Source organism: Physella acuta, unplaced genomic scaffold (genome assembly GCF_028476545.2).
Source record: "Physella acuta isolate Inbredline_101_S28 unplaced genomic scaffold, ASM2847654v3 ptg000548l, whole genome shotgun sequence".
In the NCBI taxonomy this organism is placed as follows: domain Eukaryota; kingdom Metazoa; phylum Mollusca; class Gastropoda; family Physidae; genus Physella; species Physella acuta.
Window position 1 is genome coordinate 305,505 of NW_026732067.1, and position 25,193 is coordinate 330,697.

Below are 25,193 nucleotides of genomic sequence, written 5' to 3' on the forward strand. Positions count from 1 at the left end.
CATCAAAGAATCGGATGGACTCTACTTCATCAAAGAATCAGATGGACTCTACTTCATCTGTCTTCAGACTTGCTTTTACAATAGTGCAGCTTTTGCAAAGTGAACAACTCTTACATGCAACAACAACAACAAAAAAATTCCAACTGAATTCTCAACAACAATGTCCTTAAGTGCTAAACAATTAATCGGCTGCACTTTTAAACCTCCCTGAATCACCGGAGTATACATTCCTCCTTATTCCTCCACTCCCCCCCCCCCCCCCCCTCACCTCCTCCTGACCTCTCTCATCCATCAATCAACCCCAAAAGTATATCGCAGTTGAGAAAAACAAATCAATACAAAGAAATTCACGAACAAATGCCGGCTAATAAATTTAAGCGGACATACAAAGGGAAATTACTGTTTAGCTTTAGACACAAAGGAAAAGTGAAAATGAATTTTCCGAATTGAAAAGTAAGCATACACAAGGAAGAATAATATCTTTGTTAGTAGGTTGGATATGTAAAGCAATAGGTTATGTTTTTTTGTTATGGTTAGACTAGAACAATTTGTCAATTAGATGAAACGATCGGTTGTTTTGTTATGTGAAGGCAGCTGTATGTTGGGCCAGCGCTTGGGTCATGGTTGGGTCATGGTTGGGTCATGGTTGGGTCATGGTTAGGTCAAGCTATGTATTTTTATATGAGACCCATCATCACCTTTTCCCATTCGTGCCCAAGACACACGGGGCAGATGAAGTAGAGTTCATCTGTTTCAAAGACCTCGGCATACAGGGGGGATTGTGTAGTCGACACTATGCCCAGCCGCATTTGTTTCCCTAACGTGAGTCAGGTACCCATCAGAGCGGGTGGACTCAAGGACATTCTACTAACTTGAACCCGGATTCGAACTCGAGAAGTCTAGCGCCTTGACCAGGTCGTCTCTTGTATGAGAACGCATCCGCATAATGTCTTTGTGTACCGTTTATTAATGTCGTTGTGTATTGAGCCTTGTAATGTCCTTGTGATACAGGTCTAGTTATGTTGGCGTTTAGCAAACAACCGATCTATACTGATCACATTTTATCTTTTAAAAGATTGTAATGTACGTAACACTCTAGATTCATTCATTGATAACCCAAAAAATTAATTTATGTACATGCAAAGTTTTTGGCGGTGTGAGGTTCTATAAAATAAATGCGATGTTATACATCTATAGACGTATACTATAGCAAGTTGTTGTGATGTCCAGTCAAAGCCAGAAACTTATCTTCTGTTAAATTAATAGGTTGAAAAAACACGTTTATAAACCCGTTGTATAGGCGCCTACATCTGATTTATTGAAGGTTTTAAATCTAACGTTAATATTAGGTTTTGTTTCCTCTTTAAAAGTTGGAACCGGCTGAGACAAGCGAAATAAAACTCACGGCTCTGAGCTACGTGGTTGGTTTAGGGGGTGTTTGATTCGTTTCTTACCTGAACATGTGCTGCGTTGTGTTTAACCTATAAACATCTGCTGGGTTGTGTTTAACCTATAAACATCTGCTTGGTTGTGTTTAACCTATAAACATCGGCTGGGTTGTGTTTAAGCGGAGCGTGAAGTAGGGATAACTTAATGCTGTGTTAGTGATAACAGTGTGAAGAGTTAAAGATAATAGTGTGGTAAAATAACGTTAACTTTGTGGTGTGGAAACGATATCGAAGGAGCAGCGTATAAAAGCTGCCAGATAAAACACCGGCTCCAAGAGCTGTGTGGCAGACCAGCTGTTGGAGCCGTGAATAGCCTACATCAACACTCCAATTGGTGTACATTTAAACCCATTGACTTTTAATTATTATAATAATTTTTCTTTTAACGCGGTCTATAGGTCTAATATAATATTTTACTGTGGACTAGATTTTGCTTTATAATATTTATGTCCACCATAGAGAAAATCTCAATGTTAATGGACAAAATATACTGTACGTAGAATCTAGAAGTGATTCATTAAACAACGTTTTTTTAACGTCGACTAACTTGGTATTTAATTATGACGTCGTATAACGAGGCACAGGTGAAGTCATACTTATAAATGTATGTCAGTCTTAAATATGAGTGTATTTCTACATACGAGTGCATGTCAGTCTTACATATAAGTGTGTACCACGTTGTATTCGCTCATCGCAGATGGCTGTGTAAACATAAAACATGTGTGTCTTTAATACATTTCCTATTTACCTGTCTAGTCTAATGTTGACGTAACGTTTAGTCTACTGTTGACGTTATGTAATAGGTAGCTGAAGTTTACTCCAGTAAAAAGACAGTTGCTTTGTGTTAAAAATAAAACGAACAAATTGTTCAAATATCACTCAGCTATTCGTACATTCTGTTCAGACATGTACAACTCACCAGAAAATAAACAAAGAGAAAATCCACTAAACACCCATTGAAAACTATACGTTTACATGTTTGTATACATACATATCGTGTTTGTGTTTCTCGTTGCTATAGCAACGTAAGTTCGCTTATCCATCGGCTGACAAGCGATGCTGACTAGATAAACAAGAGATCTATCTTCTAATTAACTTCTAATTTTTTTTAAAGTAAAGATTATTCTAATCCTTAACTCATATGGGAGTATAACCCAAATACGTGTATATTCCATACTAGACAGAGTCTGAAAATGCCACAGTAATGAAATCTTCAATTGTGTGTTGGGTTATTGGTAGTGAGCTATAAAACAAATATAACTAGCTAGCATCAACGCTAGCCCTACCCATAACCCAAACCGTCAGCCAAATTCTGACCCTAACCCTAAAATTAAAATACCAGTACCAACCTAACACACCTATTTTTGGTTGAGTCCACAGTTAGACACAGATAAAATGAATACGACCTTAATTCTTAACACACGGCGTTGATGATTACTCTAATCCTTACCACACGTGTAGTGATAATCCTAATCCTCGACACACTAACGTTGTGATAATCCTAACCCTCGACACACGAGCAGTGATAATCCTCGTCTAACACACACCCACGTCTTATATACTGAGAAATTTGCCCAAGATAACTGAACAATCAGACCCACCCGACATTCACTCTCACCTTGACCCCCCTCCCCTCACCTCACCTCACCTCCAAGAATGTAGACTCACCTGTAAACTTAGCAGCATGCACGCCTGACGCCTGGAATTCCACGAATCACTTAACTGGATTCCAGCCCCGGCGGGTCACCCTGTATCACACCTAATCAATCCGTTACATCAGAGTTCAACCACAGGTAACCCAAAAAAATTAAACAATCTCCGGTTAAACACTATAACATTAATCTCGGTTAAACCGCGGATTAGGCTTAGCCGTAGTGTGGTTACTCCTGTCTGTTGAATCGCGTCTGCAGAAAAAAAAAAGTCAATACTCGCGTGTTTATTGTTATTGTTTGTCTAGCTAAGCGTTGTTTTACGGCTCTTTGTCACGTGATAGTCCCTCTGGGATTACGTAAACCGAAATTCTGCTACAGCAAGAACCGTAACCCTAGTTTTTATAGAGAGAGTTTGTCTATAGTTTCCACTAAATTATACAAGAGCCGTTCAGATAAAGCGCTGTTGTGGATAGAAGAAATCTTGTTAGTTGTTGCGTCTAGGTATTATCGGGTTCTAGGTGAGCGAGCGAGGTTTGAAGCTTGAAAAACGACGAGTTAACGAATGAACAAATTCCCATGCAGTCTTACAGAGATCACAGTGAACTCGTCAGCACGGAAAAGGGTGTAACAGAAACCAACACCGCCGGCAACACAACAGAACTACAACTACACTACAAAAGAACTACAGCTACCTCTACTGACGCTACAACTACTGAGGCGGTGAGCAGGTTTTCAAATTTCGCGTGGAAGGCAGGGGGAGAGAAGCCGCGCGGGTTGCACGGGTTGTCCGTGCCTGCTCACACGCTGCCGGGCTGGGTTGACTGGAACTGTCTCGTGTCGTAGCCGCGTCATCGGTCTGTTGACCCACTTCTTCCTCTCTCACTCCCTCCCTCTCTCACTTTCTCTAATTTTTTTTTCACCTTTACTTTAAAATTTTTTTTCTACCATTATTTCGTTTAATTTAACCGGTTTATTTTACAGTCCCTTGACTCGTGAGGTTAGTGTGAGGAGGTAAGGTGAACTGGGAGGGGGGGGGCAGGGGATCTTGGGGGAGAAGAGATTCGAATTTAATACGTTGGGGAGGATGGGAGAAATAGAAGGATAAAGGTCTGAAGGTAAAAAGTAAAGTGTAGGAGGTATAAAGGGGAGTGAAAAAGAAGAAAGATATTGTGCGGAAGATATAATTGAGGTAAATAAAGGTGTGTTGTGGTAGGCACAGAATGCCATAAACTAGAAATCGGACACACGTTGAATGAAAGAAACAGAGTTTTGACACTTTAGTTTCGAGATAAAAACAGAGGGGAAAAATGAGCGATGGGAGGGGTGGGTAAGTTCAAGCTCCGGTTGATGTTTTTCTTGACACGTTTTTTGTGAATGAATTTTTAGTATTTTTTTTTCTTTATTTTTTGCCTGAGCGTTGGGTTATTGTTCTTGGCTTGGGGAAAAAGAGAGTTGTCGAACATGGCAATGTTATTGTAGTGCCTGTTCGACAGCCCAAGTTTACATACAACGTAGGTCAGACACGAATATTTTTGTTACACAGTTACCAGCGCATAGCAGGAATCCATCGATCAATGGGCAATATGGATTAGGATTATTGACACCAAAGGGCATACATTTGGAATTAGCTGAGTGCTTTAAATAACTCACTATGAAATTGTTGTTTTTCGAGTACAATTGAAAACTGTTTGTTTTTAAAATATTCATCATAACATCAACAAAACGCTCGTGCATTCAAATAATGCATCCTTGTTAAATATTCATTTGTTGGAACATTTTGAACAGCTAGTCTTCTGTTTCGCGTTTTTTTACTGTGGTTGCAATGTTGCCATGAGTTAACTTAAAAATTGTACCTGACCAAGACAAGAATTTTTTTGAAAAAGTTAGGCTTGTGTTACACCTTTAGTTTGTTGACTTTAGTTAATAGCATTATCCTTATCGCTGATGAGTATCATTAAAACACGCATGAACAATGGGAGGCAATGTTGATTCAACAATCCAACCACGCCAACTATGTCCATGTTTTGCAGTTGTCACAGACTCGTTCGATAAAAACATGGTATCGATATTACCCTCAAACTTTTGCAATCTGATTGGCCGCTTGCGTCACGCGGAGTAATGATATTACAACACGGGTCAAGCAATCAACGCTGTTGCGTAACTCAACAGGCTGACAATGTTTGTAGCGGTTTGTTGAGAAAAGTCGGAGGGTTGGGGGGGGGGGGGCGTCGTGGGGTTGGGTGCATCGTGGGGGTGGGTGCGTCGTGGGGTGGGAGGCGTCGTGGGGGTGGGTGCGTCGTGGGGGTGGGGGCGTCGTGGGGGTGGGTGCGTCGTGGGGGTGAGGGCGTCGTGGGGGTGGGGGCGTCGTGGGGGTGAGGGCGTCGTGGAGTTGGGGGCGTCGTGGGGGTGAATCAAATGCTTTTGTGGTACGCGAAAAGCGCTTAACATTCGCCATCTTGTACATTATGCCAGGAAACAGCGCAGTCTGCATAGCTGTAATTCATGAAACCTTTTTGCCTGGCTCGAAAAGGGGAGACCACAAGGGATGGATAAAAAAAGGGGAGAGAATGGGCAGGCGAATCCCGTGTTTTTTGAATGAAATACCCGAGTCGTTATTGATTGAATTTATGATGGCCAATACTGTCAATGGAGGATTGGACCTTCTCCACTGAAGAAATGTAAAGGTCGCGCGCACTGTTCAAAAAAAAGAAAAAGGGGAGAAAAAAAACACGAAGGGGCATTACTGAGTTCTCCAGATTATTGCATCTTTTTTGAAAAAATAAGGGCGTGGCCTTTCCAATTAACGCGTTAACGAAATTTGATGACGTCAGTAGGAAAGTGAATTCCGAGAGGGCGAAACTCTCTGGTGAATTCAACAGATTCTCACAAGTGCAAGCTAAGCTTTATAAAGAGATTTTTATGGAGAACAATTATTCTTATCTCTTTTCTAGATCTTTCAATGTTTTTGATCAGCTATAAAACTAAGCTCGGCAATTTCTAACAATGAAGAATACATTTCTTTTAAATTTCAAGGCCTTTTAGCGAAATGTTACATGAAAATGGTGTCGATTGCTGAATGCAATATTACGACACTTTACAAAATGCAAGACTGAAAAAAAAATTCTAACTCACGTTTTTAATTTTCTGTTTTCTGTAAATCTGGAATTTATGTAGTGCTTCATTAAAACAAAACTTCTTATTCCTAATTTTAAAAAAAGATTCTTGTGAATTGCCTTAAAAATGTGTTTAATTAGATAATTAAGGTGTGTTATTTTTAAATAAATAAGCGTGGGTTAGTTGTTCATACAAGTTCTTGTGTTATAAGATTGTAAAGAAGAATTATATTTTACGGTTATGTTATATGTTTAAATGTGAAACGTGTTTTTAATTGTAGATGTGCACTGAGCAGAATATTCGCTCCTTCTATGGTGTAGGCATTATAACAATGGTCTAGGTCTAGTCACACTTTGAAGCAGTGTTCTATTTCTAGTCACATAGCTTCTTTAATGGAGTTGTCATTAAAACAATGGTCTAGGTCCAGTCACAGTTTGAAGCAGTGTTCTGTTTATAGTCACATAGCTTCTTTAATAGTGTTGTCATTAAAACAATGGTCTAGGTCCAGTCACAGTTTGAAGCAGTGTTCTGTTTATAGTCACATAGCTTCTTTAATAGTGTTGTCATTAAAACAATGGTGTAGGTCCAGTCAATGTTTGAAACAGTGGTCTGTTTATAGTCACATAGCTTCTTTAATAGTGTTGTCATTAAAACAATGGTCTAGGTCCAGTCAATGTTTGAAACAGTGGTCTGTTTATAGTCACATAGCTTCTTTAATAGTGTTGTCATTAAAACAATGGTCTAGGTCCAGTCAATGTTTGAAGCAGTGTTCTGTTTTTAGTCACATACCTTCTTTAATAGTGTTGTCATTAAAACAATGGTCTAGGTCCAGTCACACTTTGAAGCAGTGTTCTGTTTATAGTAACAGTGTCATAAAGTGGCCCAAGTACGGTCAACGTTTTCACAAGGTTTCCGTCAAAGTTTGACTCAGTAGTATAACCATCGAGAGACTATCAGTCAAAGTTTGACTCAGTAAACCATCGAGAGACGATCGATTCTTGTCCTCCCCCACATCAACCCCCACCCCAACCTCACAGCCTTTATTTACATATTTACACACACCCTATATTTACATATATATTGCTGTTGACACTCGATTTGTCGGTTCACGACCAATCGTTATAGATTTACATTCAGGTAGTACCCGGCATTGTCAGGCCATTGCTAGATATGCGACGATGGAATTTAGACATTGGTCAGTGATAGTTACAGTGGTCAGTGAGACTTAAAGTGGTCAGTGATATCCACTGTGGTCAGTAAGACACGAATCAGTGAGACTTAGATTGTTCAGTGAGACTTAGAATGGTCAGTGAGACTTACAGTGGTCAGTAAGACATAGAGTGGTCAGTGGTCAGTGAGACTTAAAGTGGTCAGTGATATCCACTGTGGTCAGTAAGACACGAATCAGTGAGACTTAGATTGTTCAGTGAGACTTAGAATGGTCAGTGAGACTTACAGTGGTCAGTAAGACATAGAGTGGTCAGTGGTCAGTGAGACTTACAGTGGTCAGTGAGACTTACAGTGGTCAGTGATAGTTACAGTGATCAATGTGACTTACATTGCTTATTTATACTTTTAGTTATCACAATCAGGATTACGCAAAATTTAAAGAAAAAAGCGCAATTAAAATACATGTATTAATCAACTAATTGTGTAATAACCAGAGAACCTTTTTTAAATTTGTTTAAAAAACATAATTATTTCCCCTTTCAAGAAGCGCCCCCAAGGTTCTCTCCCCTGCGGCGTGCAATTATAATTTGGTGATCATTCAAATTTCGCAAGTCAGAAATTCGGAAATTGCCTTATTCCGAAATTTAAAAAAAAAGCCAACCCAGCAATTGTGAAACAGGCTGCTTCACTTCTGTTTGAAGTCTGGTGTTGCGTCATAATCGATCAACTAATGTCAAAGAAATCAATAACTTACAGTTGATTTTCCAAACACACCGGAAATTTTTTTTTATACTGCTGGCGTTTAGTTTCTTGACTTGTAAAGTGCTTAGAGTTTGATGTTGCGACATGCGCGTAGGTGTTCAGCGTTGATGTTTTTATGTTGCCAGTTAATGTCGCGGTTGTTTTAGTTTACTGCGTTCCAAGGAATGGTCTTAGTGCAGATTTCGTAATTAGGTGAAGGTGGGCGGAGGAGAGGGGGGGGGGTAAAATAGAGGTATGTTGGTGGTGGGGTGGGGTGGTGATGATGGTGATGATGACATGAACGTCGTCACTGTGTGTCACGTGTGCTAAATTATCGGCCAATAACTGCAGGTTCTAGCCTCAATTTTAGTTTATAGCTGGCTCCATGTGTCACCCATCTCAAGTGGGAGGTTGGATAGGTCTATTTTTCTGTCGGATAGGTCTATTTTTCTGTCGGATAGGTTTATTTTTGTGTCGGGTAGGTCAATTTTTCTGACGGATAGGTCTATTTTTCTGTCGGATAGGTTTATTTTTGTGTCGGGTAGGTCAATTTTTCTGACGGATAGGTCTACTTTTCTGTCGGAAATGTCTATTTTTCTGTCGGATAGGTCTACTTTTCTGTCGGAAAGGTCTATTTTTCTGTCGGCTAGGTCTATTTTCCTGTCAGATAGGTCTATTTTTCTGTCGGATAGGTCTACTTTTCTGTCGGAAAGGTCTATTTTTCTGTCGGCTAGGTCTATTTTCCTGTCGGATAGTTTTATTTTTCTGTCAATTTACGGCTGACAGAAGTCGTTATTTACCTACCGTGTTCGTTTATAGTAGGAAATCAACGTCAATAAGGGGAGAGCACCGTCAAAGTTCTAAAAGGGAAACAACTGTACAAGAAATTTACGGTGTTTCAGTGCCGCCAATGCTGTGTTTGTCTAAAAGTAAATAAAACACTGACGCATGACACAGAAAGTCTCCATTCAGGGGCGTCGACATTTAGAGGTGTGACAACATAACGCTGTACAGAAGGAGCGTTGAGGTATTCTCTAGCTACTCACTGATAGTGTATTTAGTTTTCTATTCTGCAAAATCGCCTTCATCTTACATTTGTGTGTTTAATTAAACTCTTTAAATAGGCCTAGAGTCTATTTTAAAAATATCCTAAGATACCTACCGGGAAACAGCAGATCCTGCTGATTTTTAGATTGCTCTAGAATGGACATAGGCTGCGGAAGCAAATACAAATTTTTAAACAGCAGGCTGAAATCATGGTACATGACATGTCGACAAGAAATATTTAATTGTGTTGTACAAAATCCCTTCTAACATAACATTTAACATCAAAAAAGAAGAAAAAGAAAAAAGATCAAAATACAAATAATTAGCATAAACAAACACAACACCTCACACCCCTACCATAACGCTATTTTTTTTAAGCTAAATAGCATACATCAAAGATACAGCGACATTTTTACTTTTAATTAGCGCTGCTTATAAAACATTTTCCGGCAGATTCTCATTGATGTTCCTTACATCAATGTTTTGTTTTTTCCCCCATCATGACGTCCACGCACCTATATGACGTCCGCACACCAACATGCACCCAACACAATCAATACAACCAGGAAGAAACAAACAAGGCGTCTATTTTCTGAAAACGTGGATTCCGGTTGTCAAATGTTCAAAGCCCTGTTATTTTTAACTGTAAGACTTGTCGTAATGATTGAAGCCACGCCTTGTCAGAAAAAGAGAATCATGAAAGGAAAAGCTACTTCACACATATTTGCTAATTGATAAATAACAAAGTCTTAGCTCAGGGGTTTTCACTGTACCTCGCTATAAACACCACACACTCTCTACAACATCCCTAAAATCCCGGCTCCCCCCCCCCCCCTACATCCAACCCTAAATTCTGTACCCACATCTACATTATCTACAAAATCATGTACCCACCTCTACATCATCTACAAAATCCTGTACCCACCTCTACTAATTAACAAACGTAGTTGTTTTCAATTCTAACCACAGTCAAAGGACAATTTTCCAACTATAGACTACCTAAATGTAACCTACTAAATGTATTTAACACTTGTCATGGTATTCTATTATAAAAAAACATCGACTTTCAAAAATCTGCCATTTGTAAAATAATAATTTATAGTACTATTGCTGCTTTTATAATGCTTAGTATTATGTATTGCATGAATATGGAGTAGCTAATTTAATGTATTACTTAATAGGTAAAAAAAACTTTCAAATACGTGTCAAACATTTCAATGTCTTTAAACATTTTAAAAATGATGAAATAAATTTTTGAATCTATTATATAGCATAACACTATATATATATATATATATATATATATATATATATATATATATATATATATATATATATATATATATATATATATTTATATATATATATATATATATATATATATATATATATATATATCTGTATATTTTAATATTGTACATTTCTGTTTAAGTCGTCTCAAGCACTTTAGCACTAAGCCTCTGTCACTCTATAAGACAGCCGTTAATCTGCTCCTTGATGAATTTAGTATTTTATCCTTCCTTACCATTTCTTTATCTATTGTATATTTACCCAAAACGAGATCGCCTGTAACAAGATTTCAGATGTTAGTACATAGTACCACCCAACCTTATTTTCTGATTCTCTTTGGTTTGGTTGACAGTGTGTTCATCTGCCCTGTGTGTCTAGTTTTTATCCAAATGAACTGTAATGTTAGCTATAAAATGTGTTTACAGAAACATCCCAATATCTTCACACCCTCAGAATAATAAACATTATTACATGGCGACTTTAAACATCAGCAACTTCTGCACCTAAAGAACCTCCACAAGGCCGAGACCCCACCCCCATGATTGTCCACTCCACATATCCCCCCACCCCCTTGATTATCCAATCCACATATCCTCCCCCACCCCCTTGATTATCCACTCCACATATCCTCCCCCACCCCCTTGATTATCCACTCCACATATCCTCCCCCACCCCCTTGATTGTCCACTCAACATATTCTCCCCCACCCCCTTGATTATCCACTCCACATATCCTCCCCCACCCCCTTGATTATCTACTCCACATATCCTCCCCCACCCCCTTGATTATCCACTCCACATATCCCCCCACCCCCTTGATTATCCACTCCACATATCCTCCCCCACCCCCTTAATTATCCACTCCACATATCCTCCCCCACCCCCTTATTATCCACTCCACATATCCTCCCCCACCCCCTTAATTATCCACTCCACATATCCTCCCCCACCCCCTTTATTATCCACACCACATATCCTCCCCCACCCCCTTTATTATCCACTCCACATATCCTCCCCCACCCCGTTTATTATCCACACCACATATCCTCCCCCACCCCCTTAATTATCCACTCCACATATCCTCCCCCACCCATACAATACGTCAACAATGTTAACACTGCCCTAAAACAACATGTTTGTCCAATTCTTATGTCCCTTTAAACAACCTCAAATAAACTTTTAAGTTTCATATAATTCCCTTTCAGCTTTGGATTTGTCGCTTGAAATATCCTTTGGGATTTGTCGTCAATGCCACGCCGCCATTTCCTGATTAAGATCTATATATAATCTCTCGTCTGATTAATTTCATGTCTAGCGTAATCTTTTTGCTCGAATCAAACAAGGAACGGAGTCGTCAATGTTTTGTTTTATTTGAATTAAATTTAAAATCCGAGTTTCCATTCTATAATCAGCGACACCATTTTTTACCCACAATTCCTGCTGGCATTTCCGCTTTTCTCACGCATTTATAGCGAGGAAAGCGTGGGAGAACATGGATGATGGAATTTTTTATAGATTTTGCTGTTTGCCACCCACATTACCACGATTGTAAAAAGCCGTTTTCCACGTCATAAATTATATTAAAATTCTATCATACTAATTACTTAAATTACAACTTCATAAGCAGACAGCTAAATGAAAAGTCACAAGGGGAGTTAAGCAAACACATTAATGGAGAAACTTCTTGATGGGTTTTAACCAAGACGAAATTAAACATCCCTAAATAACCCCTGCACTAAAATGGACCAGTCCGTTTTGAACCGGACAGCAGACGCAAAGTTGTTGAGCACCGACATCACACGTGACGTGAATCAGGTCAGACATGCGCAGTGGTTAGATAACCACCTCTGGTTTTAATGTGTAACAAAAACAAATGGATTTAGCGTTTCCGGCGGACGCCCAAGAAATCCTTGTAAAAAAATAATCCTCTCCAACACGTGAATTATTTTTTGTTTTAATTAAAGAACCCAATCAAGCAGCTAATGCAAACAATGTTGCTGTTATTTACAAAGGTGGACGCACCTAGGGGATGAAAATAAACTCATTTAACTATCAGTATAGTGCAAGTTAGATTAATATCGAGTTTAGCGCTTGCTTGTTATATACTGACTGCACTCATTACTTGGAGATTGATTGTTATTTTGGTATTGTTATATCTAGGTTTTCGTTCGTGTCCTAGTTTATATAAACTTTTGTTTGAACGCTAACATTTGTAATGCATCCACAATTAGTTAATAGTGCTGAGATACGTTTTTGTTAAAATATTTTGTTTTTCTTAAATTATGTGTGGTCTATTTCACCAGGCTATGTTCTAAAAATATCAAGTTCATTTTAGCAATAGCATTTTTTTTGCTTTAACGTTTTGGTGTTTTATTAAAGTTTGATCAAACTACTACTCTACGCTTTCAATACTGGTTGTTGTTTTTAAAATACCCTAGCTGTGTTGATATTGTCGTATTGTTTATATGTATAGTTTAAATCATTATAGTTACCCGCGTCCTAATGGGATGACTGTCTGGGTCCCGACTGTCTATGTACGAAAATGTTTTCTGTACGAATAAAATGTGTATCACGGACGGCGTGGCCTAGCGGTAGAGCGCCAGATTGCTAACCCGAAAATCTAGAGTTCGGGTTCCAGTCAGTAGAACATCCTCAGGTCCACCCAGCTCTGATGGGTACCTAACTCGAGTATGGGAAACAAAGGCGGCTGGGCTTTGTGCTGACCACACTGAGCCTTCATATGCCGAGGTCAATGAAACAGATTAGCTCTACTTCATCTGCCTTTTGTGTCTTGGTCACCAACAGGAAAAGATTATGTTAAAATGTGTTAACCTTTGACAAGTGTGTTACGAAAGTAGTTAAAGAACATAATAGTCAGTGGTACAGCCGACACCAAGATATACAGTATGGCAGTCGTTGTATCCTACCTACATCTTCCCCCAAAAACTTTTATCTTGTAAAACCATATAATGAGAACAGGAACGAAAACAAATACCCCCCCCCCCCCCCACCACCCGTGAATTTCCCTGACCTCGCTGATCCCTTAAATTGACACAGGGACAAATAATTTTCGGACCCCCCTCCCGGTCGCCTTGAGTTCGTCTGCTGCTCTTATATTTCTTGTCATCGTGACGTTTCCGGTCGTATTTGCCGCGCAACTCGGATTCCATAGGGTTAATGAATCTTTTATTTTCTCAACGGTTTAACAGTCTCATTAGGGTTAATTGGGAGCAGAGGGGGGGGGGGGGGGGGGGGATAGTGGCGCTTTGTTTTAATTACCGCAGTAAAAAACAATTTTATGATTATGTAATGAATACGCTTGGTAAATCTGAACCTTACGTTAAATATATGATAAGAATGTTACGGCTATATTTGAAGAACCTGACGTTTAAGGTAGAAAAAATATGTACATCATGCATATGCAGGGCATAACTGTGCCCACTTTTCTTCTTGTGACAAAATGTGGCCCCGTCATGATGCCAGGCAGACCCAGGGCAGCGACACAGACACGCCCAGGGGCAGCACATTTGCACAAGTTCGTTGGGCGTGAATAATTAATGACGCTCGTGCTGAATTCTCACTTCAAACAACTACAACTGACATCAAGCAGAATTATGACATCTAGCAAAATACTGACATCTAGCAGAATACTGACATCTAAAAGGAATATGACATTAAGCAGAATTATGACATCTAGCAAAACTATGACATCTAGCAGAATACTGACATCAAGTAGAATAATGAATTCAAGTAGAATACTGACATCAAACGAAATACTGACACCTAGCAGAATACTGACATAAAGCAGAATACTGACATCAAGAAGAGTACTGACATCTTGCAGAATATTGGCATCTAGCTGAATACTGACACCTAGCAGAATACTGACATAAAACATGGATCACTGACATCAAAGACAAACCCCTGACAACAAACAAAGCCATCTTTGACATTACTGAACAAAGCCATTCCATTAAAAACAAAAATCTCCTGCCAAGTTCATTTTTTAAACTCAATTTTTTTATACTTGATTTCTATTTTTTTTTAAATTGCTGCGCGAAGCAGTGACGTCATAACGATCGATTCCATTAAATAATGAAATGATGTAATGGACGCGTTGACCATACACAGCATTACCTGGTGCGTCAGGATGGGGGGGGGGGGTGGGGGAGTGAAGGAGTGGGAAATAATTGGGGGGGGGGGGGGAGGGAGGTTATGTAGGTGTTGACCATACACAAGCATAACTTGAGACGTCAAGGTGTGTTGGTGGGGGATGGGGGGGGGCTCGGGTGAGGGGGATATTGGGAAATACTTGGGAGGGGGGAATGATGTAATGGACACTTCGGCCATACACACACATCACCTGGGACTTAAGCGTGAGGGTGGAGGGGATGACAGAGTGAGAAAGATGGGGGGTAGGGGGGGGGGGGGGGTAAGGGGTTGGGGTAAATAATGTGAAGGAGGCGTTTAACATAAACATCAACACTCAAGTTGTCATCCTAACATGGGATAGATTATACTATACCTGAAAGTGGACGCGCTTAAGAAAAAATATTGAGAGATATAGTGAAGCTATATGTGTTCCTACATTACTTTCACTACAATGTTAGCTGTAGCTACGACGTTAGACACTTATGTGTTGAGGATATGAAAACTAGTTCCAACATCAGAATAGACTATTTGTAAGAATTTGTGAGGAATATGTAGGGGGTGTGACATAGGTGTGACACTGGGAGGATTTTTGGGATAATGGTGATATCCTGGGATAATGGTGAGAAGTAGGATATATGAATGAGTAGATGTGGGATGTACGAAAAGTAGGTTATAGGGAGAGTTAGGATAAGGATATAATATATGTGGGATAAGAAAATATGGAGACTATGGTTTCAATATAGGTAAGTTAAATTAAATATGGAAAGAAAAGTTGTAATAAAAATATAAATATTATATGAATAGGATTATTTGGATTTAATCGATAAGATAATTTGGATATTCGAATAATGCAAAATCAGCAGATGGTTCATCTCTCGAAGAATCAAATCTCTAGCTCATGTCAAAATCACACAAAAATTAGACGGTCATTTTAAAATGTGAATTATGGCTTACTGTTTTCATCTAATGACCCGGATGTAATCTCTACATTCTGTTATAATATATAAACACCCAACTCCAGAACGAGGCGTTTGCCCTTAAAATCACACCAGTCAGTATTCCACGATTCGCTAGATCTGTCCGCAAGCAAAAAGGATGATTTTTAAATTTTCTAGGCGACTGTTTAATCACGTGCTCAGTTAATTTAATTACGCGCGCTGGCGACGTGAGGTACTTTACATTTACCGGTTGATTGATGGAGTGGTCAGCCAACGCAAATTTAATTACGTCAGATGACTAATTAAAATGTTAAAAGTAAATTAAAAGACTGTTAAGAGCGGAAAAATAGTTTAAACATCTAATTTAAGAAAGAAAAAAAAACGATTACCATAAGAAGATCGATTTGTAGCATCAATATTCGTTTGTTAAAGCTGATTTGTTTTTCATTCTTGTGTAAGAAGTTTTACATAATGAAATAAAAAAAAATAATTTTAGAGAAAAAGAAACCATATTCTCTGATTTTAGAGTACAAGTTGTTTCTTATTCTTAAAAATAAAAGTGTAGACTAGATAGAACATTAATTTGTATTGATAATAATAACACCAACTCTAGGCTAACCTAGCACAACCCCAATAGAAAACATGTTATAACATTATAGGTTAAACACATGGAATGGTGATTGTGATGTGGGGAAAGGCATATGTTACTATATGAATCTATATGATGATTACTCCTATAACTAACACTCCAACTATAAACTTGTGATGAGGACGGGAACACGCATATTTTCCGACGATATTAAGTTAACAATATCAACAACTTCGATCATAAAATAGAATTAACTTTATTATCAAATGCTATTACTACACAATACAAAACACGTCAGTTTACTACATGTTTATTGTTGGAGTGTTAGTTATAGGAGTAGTCATCATACAGATCCAGATAGCAACGAATGGATTTCCCCCCCCCCCCCTCATCACAGTGATCATCAATGCTGACAGGTTATCCCATCAGGGAGAAGTACTGTCTGAAGTTTATAGAAAAAAGTATTAAGCATATTTTGTAGTTTGGCATAGCTCTAACATGTCTTGTGGTGGTGTGTATGTGGTCATTGTGGACAGTAGCCGACAAGACTTAGTTGTGTGGTTGACACACTGTACTGTCAATAGATGACCACACCATGTAAGTGGTTGGCCACAATATGTTGTAAGTGGTTGACCACACAATGTAACTGGTTGACACAAAGTGTTGTCAGTGGTTGGCAATTTGATGGCCACAAATACTAGGCCACATTTAGGCCACCCAATCCCGATACAAAATAAAACCTTTTTCAATACGGAGACCATTTTATATTTTTAATTGCCTTGACCACAGTAACAGACACATTCTTTAATCTTTAAAGCACGAAATATTTGGTTGATGGCCTCTGACAATGTGATGATAATCTACCTCAAGTATTTACTCATTAACTAAATGATAATCTTCTTTATGCCTCTGCCCACTAAAGATGTGATATCTACTTTATGTCTCTGCCCACTAAAGATGTGATATCTACTTTATGTCTCTGCCCACTAAAGATGTGATATCTACTTTATGTCTCTGCCCACTAAAGATGTGATATCTACTTTATGTCTCTGCCCACTAAAGATGTGATATCTACTTTATGTCTCTGCCCACTAAAGATGTGATATCTACTTTATGTCTCTGCCCACTAAAGATGTGATATCTACTTTATGTCTCTGACCACTAAAGATGTGATATCTACTTTATGTCTCTGCCCACTAAAGATGTGATATCTACTTTATGTCTCTGACCACTAAAGATGTGATATCTACTTTATGTCTCTGCCCACTAAAGATGTGATATCTACTTTATGTCTCTGCCCACTAAAGATGTGATATCTACTTTATGTCTCTGCCCACTAAAGATGTGATATCTACTTTATGTCTCTGCCCACTAAAGATGTGATATCTACTTTATGTCTCTGCCCACTAAAGATGTGATATCTACTTTATGTCTCTGCCCACTAAAGATGTGATATCTACTTTATGTCTCTGCCCACTAAAGATGTGATATCTACTTTATGTCTCTGACCACTAAAGATATGATATCTACTTTATGTCTCTGCCCACTAAAGATGTGATATCTACTTTATGTCTCTGCCCACTAAAGATGTGATATCTACTTTATGTCTCTGACCACTAAAGATATGATATCTACTTTATGTCTCTGCCCACTAAAGATATGATATCTACTTTATGCCTCTGACCACTAAAGATGTGATATCTACTTTATGTCTCTGCCCACTAAAGATGTGATATCTACTTCTGCTTGGCATAAACGGTCAGCTGATTGACAGCAGCACTAAATTAAAGTTCATGTAAAAAAAACTCACCCAGCATGCATTTTAAACATGAGCTAATCACCATATATTTAAACACGCCAATCAACGCTTGGAATAAACAAACATGTCACGTGCATCCGGTGCGTTCATAACGGAAAAGCCATCGGGAATTTCCGTTTCAGAACCGCGCGGTGCTAAAAATAGAACAATTAAAACATGGCTGACCCCGCGAGATGCATGCTCATCCTGTGTGCACCTGGTGAACTTGGCGGATTGTTAGAGAGTTCAATGTCCTCTTGAGATGGTTGGGTTCCGATCCAGGTACAGCTAGTGGTAGGGTTGGGCTGGAGGGTTGTCATATTGCAATACAGAAAAACTTGTCAGTGGGTCTCACTAAAGTAAAGATTGTCAGTGGGTGCCACAAAAGAAAAACTTGTCAGAGGCTCTCACAAAAGTAAAACTCTCACTAAAATAAAGCTTGTCAAGTCACGAGTTTGGATTCTGTAGTACGTCCCTGAGTCCGCCCAGCTCTGATGGGTACCTGACTCACATTAGAAAAACTAAGTCGGTTGAGCACAGTGCTGGCCACACTATATTCTTGTATACCGGGATCATTGAAATTGATTAAATCTACTTCAACTGCCCCATGTGTCATGTGAACGAACAGGAAAAGATGATGATGATCATTACACTCAGTCGTAGGACACTGATGTTGAGAAAACCCACCTCTAGGGTAAAACGTACAGGAGGTTAACAATAATGGCTCATCTAGAAAGTCTAGCCCATAAAAAGCAATGAAGCTAAGGCCGATGACCTTTATGGTTCATCTAGACTTGCCAGTAAATACTCAATGCTTCCAATAAAAACGCCTGTTATTCTCTAATCCACTTTACGCAGACGATTACTTCTATAGATGCTCTGCCGTGTCTGCAACACGGTTTTATCCATCACCCCCCCCCCCACCTCCCTCCCTAAACCCCTGCGCTTGGTCTGACGTCTGCTACAGCATCACCCGACGATTGTTTTATGAATCACCTTGTCGTCATGTTGCCTGTTGGCTGACGTCATAGCAACGACACGACATGAAACTCCTTTTAAGCCTCTTCTTCAAATTACGACATTTTTTTTCGTTCCCGGTTTTTTTTTTTTTCTGTCTCAAGTGACCCGGATTTTCGACGTCGGAAAAACAAAACAAAACAAAACTTTTTTTTTAACTGAGGAGGATTAATATTTCCCTCACATGAAGAACTGTAATTAAATCAAAAGTTTACCAAATCCAAGTTTGAGACATATTTTCTACAACACCAAAAACATATCGCACTACTTATTTAACAATTTGACGTTTGGATTCATTTAATAACTTTTAGCAAATTATAAAGAGAAAAAAAACTGTAATTTGGAAACCTCTCATGTTTGAAAATTCACAAATAAACCCTAGCCATTGTTGTTGAATGATCTAAGGTAAACCATAATTAATGTAATTAACCAGAACATATTTCTGAGACTAATTACAGCGAGATGATGCTTTTGTCAAGCTTGGATACATCACGATAACGATTAGTCCAAAAAATGGGATAAAAACCCCAGGCCTTTCTGGCATATTGCAGGATAATATATCAAAAGTGGCCAGGGGCGACAGGAAGCTACCCATAATTCCGTGCTAGTTTGTTTGATGTCGGTCGTGGGCAGTTGTTGACGTCACAGCGAGCGGACGGTTAGAATACGATGTTTCAACATCCAGGTAACTCAACTACTGATGTAGGGAGTGTTGTATTGCTGGATTCTTTTGTAACTTATTCGGACCTAAAGGTCCCAGTATTTTCTTTCAGACATTTTTTTTCTCTGGGGGAGGGTGGGGGCGCACTTGAAACTTTTGGTGGAGTGTAGCGGGGGTTTACTTTAATTACCGGGTACGGACGCTGATTTCAGTATATAAACTATTCTTATATTTTTTTATTTCGTCCGTGAGGGGGGCTGCTTCAACGAGGGGGGGGGGGGAGGGGAGAGGCGGAGCAGTGCACCCCCGAAGAGATGCCTGAAAAAAACTCTGGATGGATCGTTGGACGTACGAAGTACTTTACACCTGTTTCTATGATCTAGACCAGGGGTCTCCAAACTTTTCAGTCCGAGGGCCGCATTAACTATCAAATTTCAGTTCGGGGGCCAGTTTCTTCCAGGCATGTCTTTGATTTTTCTGAGCAAAGTTCCTCAGCCATCACCAACAAACGTTTTTTTCGTGGACAAAAAGATCTCCGCGGGCCGGACGAGAGGACCTCGCGGGCCGCATCCGGCCCGCGGGCCGTAGTTTGGAGACCCCTGATCTAGACAAATGATAGAACAGTGTCAGCTCTAAACCCCATTGCTTGACTCACCCGGGAATATTTCCCCCAACACCAAAGTGAAATTTTCATGTGCATTTTTCCCCCATCAAGTTTGACGATCATCCCAAGCCTCATGGAAATTCGCGCGACATTTTTTTTAAAATCAAAGCACTTATAGTCTAATAGACACAATACAGCGCCGTTTCCTGGAATTTTTTGAGGGCCTTCTGGGAATTTTTTTCCCGATAAACCTGGGGGCCAGTCCACCCCAGAGGTATGTCAGTCGTATACCCAACCGGTCTATATTAGTTGTCGTATCAACTTGGCTCTAAAAGCCCCCACGGAATCCACTCGAGTTACATGACTAGAAGCTGGTTCGTTTATCAGTACTTTGTACTTCGTTCCCAACACGAAGGGTGTAAGGGGTTATTGACTCTTCATAATGTGTGGGAGTGTGTTTGTGAGTGTGTATGCTTTGTCGCGTGTATATTTATTCGTGTGTGTGGTTGGTGTGGTGTGTGGGGGGGGCATGTGTAGGGACATGTGTGGGGGTATGTGTTTAAACTTTCACAAGGCTAATAAAATATTAAGCGCCTTATATTAAAAAATTAAATTAAATATCGATTTTGATTCACAATGCCTACTGAATGACGAGAGGGGGGGGGGGGGGGGGGCGGGAATGTCAAAGTTAAAGCCATGTTGTTTTTTTTTCTAATTGGCCATATTTGTGTACTTCAGCCTGAGAAAACTTCTTAATGCATGTGACATCTTCCGTTTGTCTTGACATCACCAATGTCACATAAACAATGTCACATCACCAATGTTACATCCCCAATGTCACATCACCAATGTCACCAATGGCACATCACCAATGTCACCAATGTCACATCACCAATGTCACATCATCAATGTCACATCACCAATGTCACATCACCAATGTCACCAATGGCACATCACTAATGTCAAATCACTAATGCCAAATCACCAATGTCACATTACCAATGTCACATCTCCAATGTCACATCACAAATGTGATAGTCTCAGTCCAAACTTCCTGAACTGAAAAATGACATTCATATCTGTTTGAACAATTGTTAGAAATAAAGAAATAAAGCAACACACGCTAAATAAAAATGGTGGAATGACTCCCTGACATATATATTTTGTTGGACATTACATGCATTTTGCTGGACGTAACATACACATTGAGCTGCACACCACATACATTTCGCAAGACATGATGTATACATTTCGCAAGACATGACATGATATAAATATTGCTAGACATGACATATAAATATTGCTAGACATGACATATAAATATTGCTAGACATGACATATAAATATTGCCAGACATGACATATAAATATTGCTAGACATGACATATAAATATTGCTGGATATTACATATTCATTTAGCTGGATATAACATATAAATATTGCTGGATATTACATATGAATTTAGCTGGACATGACATATAAATATTGCTAAACTTGACATATACGTCTAGCTTCACATATAACACGCGCACATTAGAATAGCTTCAATGGGAAAAATTTTAAACCCCCAGAAAAGTGCAAACTCACGAGCGTATAGAATATAAAAGCTATCAAAACATTCTGTTTTTAAACTGATCCCCCAGTCGAATGTCCACGACCCGAGTATTTTCGTGTAATCATCCAGGCTTCAATATTTCATTCCTTAATCTTTTTAAACGCCATCCCTCGCTTCATCGATCTGACCAATCCACGCAGCGGAAACTTTTTACATTCCTCAATGTAAAAAAAAATTGACGTCAGACTTTACCTTGCTTTTGTTAATGGGCAGACAACTTTCCGGGATTTCCCTTCAGCATTGTGTACACGTTACCTCCCCTGTCACTGGCGATAACTCGGTCGTTTTAATCTAAGTTCACCCTGTCTGAACCGGATTTGTCGACCTTTTCCTTAAAACGGATCACTGTCGGTGAGGTAAAGTTGATGCCACATTTGCCTGATCACAATAAATGTTTTATAAAATCAAATTAAAATTCTGAATATTTTATATTGTAATAGCCGTTCATAAAAACCTTATGATTAATGGAAACAATTTCTGTAGATACGCCATGTGTACAAACTGAAGGCAATACCACCTTATTTTTTTTTGAATAGGCATAACTTCACAAAATATTAGAAAAAAAGAAAGGAAAGAAAATGAAAACTGGAACACAAAATTATCGTAATATACCAGCCCTCAGTACCCGTTACACGTGAATTATAGGCCTATATATTTTTATTTTACACTTGTTTCAGAAAAATATTTTATAAAAAAAGTTATTGGTCACAACGCAATGGGCAAAAAGCTCATGGTTGATAAATTCGAACTAAGTCTCGAGTTCAAACCCACTGGCAGATAAATCTCGATCCCCTTCAACTCTAATAATTAAGGACGAAGAAGAAGAAGAAAACGCAGTGTTCTTTACTACACGTCGAACGATATTAGTGACAAAGCAAAGAAATAACTGAATAGCTAAAAATCCGATACATTTAAAATACCAAAAGCTACCAATACCTATTAGAAAAACAAAATTATATACATTATTAGTCAACACAACACCATAATAATTTAAGATTATTAAATGCTCACACTGATTAAGAGACTTAAATGATTCCATTAAAAACCCGCCTGTTGAATGGTATTTACGTAGTTTGTTTTAAAGTCATTTTTATTAGTTTGACCGAGAAAATTCTATATATTTCATAGCGTACGTCTTGATAAGTAGATTTATAGAATATAGATCTAAATCAAATTTTAATGAAATAGTTCATTTCTTTATACTCTAAAAGTGGAAGATGACGACATTAGTTTTTTGTGTTTTCCGTAATTTAAACGTTTGGCTTGTGACGTTATTGTATATTGCGTTCTTGTCACGAAAATAAATACTTTTCCTGCTGAATAGTTAGAAATGTGTTTCTAAATTCGAATATGCCTATACTTTTATTTTCCAACTTTAAAGGAAATTTAGTTTATAGATTTAAAACATCCGCCATATTACTTTCAACAAAAGTCCGTATCTTTAAGTTCTCCATAAATCGCTGAACATACTGATCACATCGCCTATAAAAATGTTGCACACAGAGAGAGAAGTGCTCACATGGGCTTTTATATATTTGGATTATATATTTAGGATGAAGCTCAAAGCATCGTTTCAACACGCAACTTATGACCAGCCTTACAAAATATTATTTTTAAAGCAAAACCTACAAAGTCATTGAGAGTTTACATTTACGACAACCACATTTTTTAATCACACCCAGCTTCTTCTAGTAGAACCTGTAGGCAAGTGTATTGGATCTAGGACCCACAGAATTGTAAAGAATGAGATGGAACTTTACTGGGTTGGAAGACTGTTAATACTGTGGTTAAAGACGGCACATACTTTGGTGGTATATTTGAAAGGTTACAGAGCTGAAGAAACTGTTGCACGATAGAAATTTAAAAAAAGGGTAGATGATGCTAGATAGTAGATGACAGAAAACACCAAAACAAAACAACTTGTCTTTCAGATTGTTCCTAGGTGGACACAAACTAGGGAAGTAAATTCCAGATTGAAAAGCAGACTGATGTCGGAGCCAATAGCTCATGCAGCGCATATTTTAAGTTTAAGAAAGGTGAAAATGAAAGAAACGTGTTTGTATGTGGGATGGTGAGGGAGGGGGGGGGGGGGGTCTTCTTATGCCATATTAGGGGGGGGGGGGGCTGACTATGGACATTTAATATAATGCTAGATTAGCTAAGATAGTAAATGATCTATGTATGTGTCACATAATTTATAAGCATGAACTAATTTGAATGTTGTTGATTAGAATAATTTACTTAAAGGCTGCTAATAATGTACACGAATGTGCTTTAGTTGAGTTGATCAGGGTGGGGCGCCACTCGGTCCAGAGAATAGCATGTTGGGGAGCCACTCGGCCCAGAGATCAGCATGGTGGGGCGCCACTCGGCCCAGAGACCAACAGGGTGGGGCGCCAGTCGGCTCAGACCAACAGGGTGGGGCGCCAGTCGGACCATAGACCAATTAGGTGGGGCGCCACTCGGCTCAGACCAACAGAGTGGGGAGCCACTCGGCTCAGACCAACAGGGTGGGGCGCCACTCGGCCCAGAGACCAACAGGGTGGGGCGCCACTCGGCTCAGACCAACAGGGTGGGACGCCACTCGGCCCAGAGACCAACAGGGTGGGGCGCCACTCGGCCCAGAGACCAACAGGGTGGGGCGCCACTCGGCCCAGAGACCAACAGGGTGGGGCGCCACTCGGCTCAGACCAACAGGGTGGAGCGCCACTCAGCCCAGAGACCAGTAGGATGGGGCGCCACTCGGCTCAGACCAACAGGGTGGGACGCCACTCGGCCCAGAGACCAACAGGGTGGGGCGCCACTCGGCCCAGAGACCAACAGGGTGGGGCGCCACTCGGCTCAGACCAACAGGATGGGGCGCCACTCAGCCCAGAGACCAGTAGGATGGGGCGCAACTCGGCCCAGAGAACAACGGGGTGGGGCGCCACTTGGCCCAGAGACCAACGGGGTGGGGCGCTGCGCCAGTCGGACCAGAGACCAGCAGGGTTGGGCGCCACTCAGCCCAGCACCCCCAGGTCAGCTAGTATTTGTTGACCTGGGCCAGTTATGTCCCCTGACCCCGAGGCTATAATACCTGATCAAGAAATCGAGCTCTGTGACCACAGGTAATTATTGATCTCTCTCATCTCCCACGCTAAATTGCCCATCCCACGTTCATATATTGATTCAACACCCCACCCCCACGTTCATATATTGATTCACCACCCCCACCCCAACCACGTTATCAATCATACTGTTTGTCTATACATTAGACTTTGACCGACTTTTTAATGGTTCAGTAAAGTCACTTAGTCCCAACACGAACAGCACTGCAAAAACCACATACACACAATCAATACAACAAAAACCACATACAC

At 39.7% G+C, this 25,193-nt stretch overlaps 1 protein-coding gene across 1 annotated transcript; it reads left to right on the forward strand.

Annotated features, from left to right (window-relative positions):
• Positions 1-24,187: 24,187 nt before the first annotated feature.
• LOC131946215 (uncharacterized) lies at positions 24,188-24,907 on the forward strand. Its single transcript, XM_059306889.1, has one exon. It carries the CDS (start codon positions 24,188-24,190, stop codon positions 24,905-24,907), a length of 720 nt encoding a protein of 239 aa, XP_059162872.1.
• The last annotated feature ends 286 nt before the right edge of the window (positions 24,908-25,193 follow it).